At 41.3% G+C, this 7939-nt stretch overlaps 1 protein-coding gene across 1 annotated transcript in view; it reads left to right on the forward strand.

The window, feature by feature from the left end:
- Nucleotides 1-7007, forward strand: part of WWTR1 (WW domain containing transcription regulator 1) — a 23635-nt gene extending 16628 nt beyond the window's left edge. The window contains exons 4-7 of the mRNA XM_057385172.1: nucleotides 137-316; nucleotides 2998-3131; nucleotides 3692-3804; nucleotides 4128-7007. Of these exons, the coding sequence (XP_057241155.1) occupies nucleotides 137-316; nucleotides 2998-3131; nucleotides 3692-3804; nucleotides 4128-4312 (612 nt within the window). The 3' untranslated portion in view covers nucleotides 4313-7007. The remainder of the gene's footprint in view (nucleotides 1-136; nucleotides 317-2997; nucleotides 3132-3691; nucleotides 3805-4127) is intronic.
- Nucleotides 7008-7939: the final 932 nt, after the last annotated feature.

The raw sequence follows: 7939 nt of genomic DNA on the forward strand, positions 1-7939 counted from the left end.
ATTCTCTCTTTGCAGTGCTGAATGCCCATTCCCAGCTCAGCCCTGCCGTGCTGCAGCACACACTAAGGTATATAAAATATAAAATACCCAGGGTACCATGAATTCTCTCTTTGCAGTGCTGAATGCCCATTCCCAGCTCAGCCCTGCCATGCTGCAGCAGAGCCGTCCCCCGCAGCCCCCGGCCCTGCTGACCCTGCCTGGAGCTCTGAGCACTCAGCAGCAGCAGCAGCAGCAGCAGCAGCAGAAACTGAGGCTGCAGAGGATCCAGATGGAGAGGGAGCGCATTCGCATGCGGCAGGAGGAGTTGCTGCGGCAGGTAACACCAAAGAGAATCTTAGGGTGTTTTTTTAGTTCAATGCATCCACATTTTTAACAAGTACGGTTAGTAGCTCTGTAAAGACTAACTATGGTTTTACAGAAAGGTAACCAAAAAGCTAATATAAGTAGATAAATTCTTTGTTTTTCCTCTAAACTAGCACTGAACAGAACACAGAATGGCCATTAGTCAGAAGTTACATCTTTCTTAGCAGGCTTTATTAATAGTCATATAGGGGCCAAATGCTGTTCTGTGTCTGTCCATAGTAACTAGGACAACTAACACTGATTCATTTTCAGTTTAGTGTGGTTTGTGTAGAAGACCCTGCTCATACTTCACTGAACATAAAGGCAGACATGGGGAGTCATTCTTGACTCCAGTCCCAGCTCTCTTACTTTGCACCTTTTGCTTATGAGTTAAAACAAAATCACTGTCACATCTTCCATGAATACCTCTGCTCTGAAGACTTGGCAGAGCTGGTCACTTGTAGATCTTTTGCTTAKTGTTCTATTTCTTAAGTTTCAGCTGTATATAATGACTCATATTGTACAAAATAGGTATGCAACTTTCTTTATACTGCCTGAAGAAAGCAAAGTTTTAAGAATTGTGTATCAGGTGTTACAGACAAGTCCGCTTGTTTTGTTTGCATGGCATGTTAATCAGATTGTTTAGAGAAAAAACCCAACCTGTTTCTCTCAGAAACAGCATGAAAGAAATACCCTTCATCAAGAAGCATGTCATTATTTATGGCCTTGCAGATGCTGCAGTTAACAGTTCTTAAACTGTACCCTTAAAAATGGTGACTGTCTCGAGATTGAGGCGTGGTGATCTCTGATGTGGTCTCAGGTCTTTGGTGTTCCTTCTCCTTTAGCACCAGGAGCTCATGGTAGAGATGGGCATGGGAACAGTGGGGATATCTGGTATGATCTTAGTCATCACTGTTACTGTGCTAACAACGTGTTTAGCTGTTTTCACTGTCTGGCTCTTGCTTTTTGAGCATAACCTGAGTAAGGGAAAAGTGCTTAGTAAGGGTGTGCAGTGCTGCCAGCACTGTGAGGAGCTGCAGGGTGTTTAAATGAGAGGGGAAGGATTCTTTGTGGGGTCACAAACCTTTCAGCTGCTGAGTCCCCACAGCCATTCCTGCAGCAGCTGCTGGGGTGGAGCAGCAATGCTCAGCCACAAAGAGGTCACAGCTCTGGAAGCATTTGGCTTAGGGAATTTCTTTCCTTCTTTGTCCTCCTCTTCATGTAGCTGGTAAAACCCTGGAGCTCTGATTACGTGCCACAAGAGTGGCATTTCAGAAATCCAGTATGATGGCTTCTGTTTGAAGGTTTCCTTAGTCACTTCTGTCATTCTATGAAGAGTTAATATTCCTTTATAGTAACTCGGTTTTGCCAGCTTTCCAAAGGAAAAGAGAGAATCTGCTTGCTGCTTAAGAGCTTCTTAGAAGTGGAAGCCAGCAGAGTAATATCAGTGAGAAATCTCTGAAATGTCCTGCTGGGAAGCTACCCCCTGTGTGCACCAGATCCATCCTGCACTGAGTTTGGGAGGATACAAATAGTCCCAAAAAGACAGTGCTTCTCAGAGGCTCCTTTGTGCTCCAGGCAATCCCTTTGTGTAAATTGTCTGCAGAAAGTTACAGGGTCTCAGAAGGCACTGCAGAAGGAGTGGATCTACTGACCACTGTAGGAATGTCAAAGGAGCAGAGGAATCTGACATCTGTAGCAGTACTAAAATTGCAATGTGACTTGTGAACAAATGACCTGCAGCAGAAGAACATGTGTCATTTATGTCATTTGTGCTTCCCCAGCCAAATCTGACTCCAGAGTGCACAGGTCTGCTGTTCCATGTTTTAAAAGTACACGTGGAGTTAATGTTGTGAGCAAAATGCAATGTGATGGAATAAAGAGATGGGAGGTGACGTGCCATTCCCCAGGAGAGAGTAGGTCAAGTAAATATTAGAAATAGTAGGTCAAGTAATATTATAAATAAGGTGTTTTTTGCAAGAGACAGGAAGTTAGATTGTGTAACTGATGGCTTTTCTTTAGGTGCTGCAGCCTTTTGTAGGTGTTGTTTTTATATTTTAAAAAAGTACTGGAAATACCTGCAGGTTGCCATTTTAAAAGACACCTTCCYCTTCTCGGAGGTGTGCACACTTTCACAGACACAAACTGATTAAATTCTACATAGAAAYGTCACCATTAAAATTGTCACTTGTCAAATTTAATCATATACATGGCCTATCGTACATAAGCTATTAAGAATCTTTAAACTGTTCTTAGCACTTGCTAAATACTGACACCATCTAATGTAAGTTATAATTAATTGGTGAATATATTGATAAATTTATTATAAAGGAAATATTGCATTAATGGGCACCGATRTAGTTACACTGTCATGACCAGACCACTCCTCCTCAATGAGAAAAATCAGTTGAAAACACAGTAAAACATAATGTTCTAGCCTCAAAAACCTGTTAATCCTTTCTRTGCTGGGGAGACTGAATGGCTGATTCAGAGGACAAAAGTTTCCTACCAGGATTTAAATGAAATATTTACTTTGCTTGTTTCATTAAAGAAATAAGTTGAGTAAATTATGGTAAAAACAGATACAGCTTTGTTATTTTAAGGTCTCAGGATTTTTGTTGGAACAAGCCTTCTCATGTGTGTCTTTGTTTGCAGGAAGCTGCTCTGTGCAGACAACTTCCCATGGACTCAGAAAGCATGGTCCCAGTTCAGACAGCTGTGAGCAGCCCTGCCATGAGCCAGGACATGAGGGCTGTGACAAACAACGGATCTGATCCCTTCCTGAACAGGCAAGTTCATTCTTCTTCATTGGGCAGTGGCTTCTGCTGCCTTCTCCAGACTCTGAAATAGTCCCTTTATCATTTTCTTTTGTATTGTGGTGTGGCTGAGTGGCTGACTTGAACTCTTTCAGTTTATGCTTCAAGAAAGTCAGAAAAAGCAGTAAATGGTAGCAGTGGTTTTCATTGTGTTGTCGGTGTACGCAGAAACCCAGCTAGAATAGGTACATGACCTAGTTATAAACACGTGCAGTTCTTTAGGCTGTCAGAAATGATTTCAGGCTGAGTTATTTATGCATGTGTGTCTTTCAAAATTTAAGAATGACTTTGTTATTTGGGCTGATGTGACCCAAATCTGATGTTGGCTGATCAGCGGCCTGCAGTTGAGAGTGAGGCTCAGTATCTGCTTTAAAAATGTTGCCTGCTGTGCTCTCTTCCAACACTGTGCTTGGGGACTGTGTCACCAGAGCCTGTTTTAAAAATGTTACCTGCTGTGCTCTCTTCCAACACTGTGCTGGGGACTGTGTCACCAGAGCCTCTTCTCTGAGTGTTTCTCATGTTTCCATTTACAGTGGCCCGTACCATTCCAGGGAGCAGAGTACAGACAGTGGYTTGGGATTGGGATGTTACAGCATCCCAACAACCCCTGAAGATTTCCTCAGCAACGTGGATGAGATGGATACAGGTAGAGTGCTCTGATTCAGCTTCAAATGCAGTCATATCAGTAACTTTGTATTATGACTAGTCATGTTTTATAATTGCATAACTGAATGATAATCTCTGTCTTTCCTTTGAGCACTGCTGGAAAGAGCCTTTTGTGCTTTGCAGATCAAAGTAAGGATGTGAAATGCATTCTTACAAGAACGTGTATTTGGCACCTAAACACAGTTTGGAGATTTTGTGGTGATGTTTGTCCCCCTAAGAAAGGGGCAGTTCTGTTGTTTTAAATTGCCCACCAGAAGGAGTTTGGTACTGAAAACGTTCTTCTTTCCATTTTATTTTTTTTAGGAGAAACTATAGCACAGACATCAATGAACATAAATGCACAGCAAACACGTTTTCCTGATTTCCTCGACTGTCTTCCAGGGACAAATGTTGATCTTGGGACTCTGGAGTCAGAAGACTTGATCCCCATTTTCAACGATGTGGAGTCAGTGCTCAACAAAAACGAGCCCTTCCTCACCTGGCTGTAACCAAGCAGTGCTTTTTGGGCCCACAGTGCAATTCCAGTTTCTTTTTCCTCTTGAGATAGGCACAGAATATCTGAATATTCTCAAGAGATACAATCTGCTGCCTTATTGACTTTTGTAATCTTTAGGGTCAGTTTAATCTCTGTCTGGATTTGATTGATACTAATTTAAAACACGTTATATATTTATATATAAAAATAGATACATTCATATATATTTCTTAAAGAAACCCCACACTACATTTCCATGTACATTTTTACCTTTTCAAACCCAGCTTTTGAAATGCTCCACTTTTTAGGACTTGTGCATGTCCTGGCTGATCTCCTGGGTGCTGATGGACCTCACAGACCCTTTGGGAATCACAAAAGCTCCACTCCTGGGTCACTGGGTTCAGAAAAAGTGCCAAGCATCAGGACGTGAGAGCAGTTTTATTACTGTGTTTGTGACAAAGCTTTTTTTTATCCTTTTACTTAAGCCTTAAAAATATCCTTTAGTCCTTAGTAACTAACTGTTCCATATGGAATACAGGTTAAATCTGATCCATATAAGGTATAATAATTCCCATTATATATTTGTAAAGGCACAAACAATACTATAGCAGGTTTTTTTTTTCAGTATATTTTTCTATATCGTTTGCAGAAAATAATTTCTTTCAAAGTACCAGGATTGTTTAGCAGCATTTTTACACTACAATATTGTTACAAAATAAAACAGGCTGGTACTGACTGTTGCCTTTTAAAAACAAAGCAATGTATTGTAAGCAAGCATTTTTACAATTTCTTGTATTTTTATGTTTATTATATTAAGCACTACAGTTTTGTAACTTAACACATGAACAAGCAATTTTTTTATATCTATAAAATCCATGGCAAGTAAAGTATTCTTTTAAAATCAAGTCTGGAAAGTGTGGCACAACCTGTTGATGTCATACGTGAGGGAACAAAGCCTTCCTCATACTGTTTTCAGTCACGTTTTTAACTGACAATGTCAAAATAAATGTAGTTGTATTTCTGAAAAAAGCCTGTAAGTGTATCAGGGCCCTGCTAAAGCAGCTTTGGGACTCCCCTGTAAAGCTGCTGATTTTTTCTGTCTTTCACTCACTGTAAGAGGTGCACAGGACACGAGGTGCTGTGTGATCCTATCACAGAATATCCCACAAATCTTCCTTMGCAGAGCTTTGGGACGGAGAAGGCTTCAAGGACACCAAGCTTGCAGTTCCCCTGAAATGCAAATGAAGTCCTGAAAATGTTTTAATGCTTAGAAATAATTTTATTTGCAATTAATGGTTTTAAGCATTTTGTATTGAAAAACAGGTCTTTTAATGAAAGGCATTAAAATGTTTCTCTCAGCCTAATCCAGGCTGTTGAAAAGAGAAGAAGAGCTGTAAACGTGTTTTTGCCAGGTCTGATAACACTTCACAAGATGTGACTGATGTGCCAAATATTGACCACTACAGACTCTTTTCCTTCYGTTTGGGTGAAGGGAGGTGAAGAGGTCAGAGATGAAGTGCTGGGAATGCAGAGTAGGTTTAGAAGAGAGGTAATGAGTGTGGATCCTTGCTGGGAAGGGGAGCTGCAAACAGAGATACAGCAAAGGAATCTCCAGTGAAAAACACAGCAGGAGAATTCAACAACCAGTAAATGAGCGCGATGAGCTGCTGAGTGCAGGTGATGTCACAAGATGGAAGAGAAAAAGCACACACTGACATTTGGAAAGAGGAGATAGAAGGCAAAGGCCTGCAGTTGTGAAGTTCTATTACGTAGGTAAAAGTAGCTTTTTTTTTGTTGTTTTTTATAAAGAAAGATGTGAGCAGAGTCGTGTCTGCAGAGAATTTTATTGCTGAATGGGCATTGTGTTCTTTTTATTCTTTCGAGGGATTGGGGCAGGAGTTATTTTTGCTCGTTTTGCTGACTGTTGAGACAGCACAAACTTCTTTCCAATAGACAGGGAACTGGGCAAGGCTGACCAATATTACTGGAATTAGGTTTAATCTCTCACTTTGAAGCATTTCTTCAGGTTGTTCGGCCTAAATGAAAAGCAGGAGCTCAAGCTTTGTTCTTTAGTGCCATGACTGATGTTGGTGGAACAAGAACTGGAGATTTTCTGGCCAGCCTGCAGTGCCTGGTGCTGCAATGAGCCCCAGCAGCTCTGGATTTGAGTTACTGCAGTGATCCAGGTGCCAGTGCCATCAGCACACTGCCTTTAGAGAATGTGSTTTGTTCATTTGCAGGGAATTTGTACCGTTGAAATGTCAGTTTGTCCTGACAGAAGATTTTCTGTGAGTTGGTGTGGCTGATTCCTGCCCGGCCACATGCATTGTTGTCCCTCTGTATAGGGAAAACTTTCTGTTGAAATCACATCAGGTATTGATCAGAATGGTGAAGCTGCAAGCTTGATTCTCTCTTTCATTTGTGTTTCTGGTGGTTGAGTGTCTCGGTGCAGAGACTTTAAAACGGTGAAGCAATCATTCATGTGCTCATTCAATCAATCATGAGCTGTGTGTCAGTGTTACTTCCACAGTGAAGCAGATGTGGAACAGGAGGGTGCTGTGCACAGCAGCACTAAACAGTCACAGAATCATGGCTTAGCTCTTTACTCAGTGGTGAAGCAAATCCCTGTTTAACTAAAAGTGAGTGTTTACACTGTCAGCTTTTCATTTTTGTTATGAAGAGGATGTGTCAGATGAAGCGTGATTCAATAGATCTGTTTTTCAAAGTTCTCTTTTTAAAAAGTTTCTGGCTTTAAACAGGCTTGTGGCAGAACATTTTAGTGTTCAAAGCATACGGAATATGAAAAAAGAATCCATTGCTGGCAATATTTCACTGTACTATTTCAGGTTTTGAGCATTTACTGTGCTGAATTGTCCACTTGTGGTATAAACACAGCCGATGTGGCAGCGGGACMGTGTGGCTGTGACCATCCCTGAGGGGCACAGGAAACTCTGGGACATTGGTCATGACAGTTCGTATTCTGGTAATACTTCAGAATGTAACCTGGGGTGGGATCGGGTTTGACCTTGCCACAACAAATGCTGTTTGGGGGAAGGGAAGGATTTAAATGTATATTTTAATTACAGAAAAATATGGGTGGTTGTCCAAATAAACTTGTTTCCTAATACATACATCTGTGTACGTGCTACTTCTTCAACCATTCTATTTTTTCATTTTGTTATATGACACGTGAGCATTCKTTTCAATTTTTAATACCTTGCAGTAGATTTTATCTGAACAATCARATCCAACTGTTGTATCCAGGATTCGATTCTGGCTTTTTTTGTGGGTTTCAATCAAACAGAAGAGCCAAGTGTATTCCTTCTGACCCTGTTTGAACAAATGTTTGCTAATTCCTGGTTTCGGTGGCAGTGTGGCCGTACCACTGTCCCAGACAGAGCTGCAAGAGCCGCCCCACGGATGGGGCCCTCTGAGTCTGTAATGTCAGCTCTGAGTTTGTGATGTCAGCTCTGAGTTTGTAATGTCAGCTCTGAGTCTGTGATGTCAGCTCTGAGTCTGTAATGTCAGCTCTGAGTTTGTAATGTCAGCTCTGAGTTTGTGATGTCAGCTCTGAGTTTGTAATGTCAGCTCTGAGTCTGTGATGTCAGCTCTGAGTTTGTGATGTCAGCTCTGAGTCTGT

This window comes from Malurus melanocephalus, unplaced genomic scaffold, assembly GCF_030028575.1.
Source record: "Malurus melanocephalus ecotype Western Australia unplaced genomic scaffold, MMel_1.1 scaffold_797, whole genome shotgun sequence".
Classification (NCBI taxonomy): domain Eukaryota; kingdom Metazoa; phylum Chordata; class Aves; order Passeriformes; family Maluridae; genus Malurus; species Malurus melanocephalus.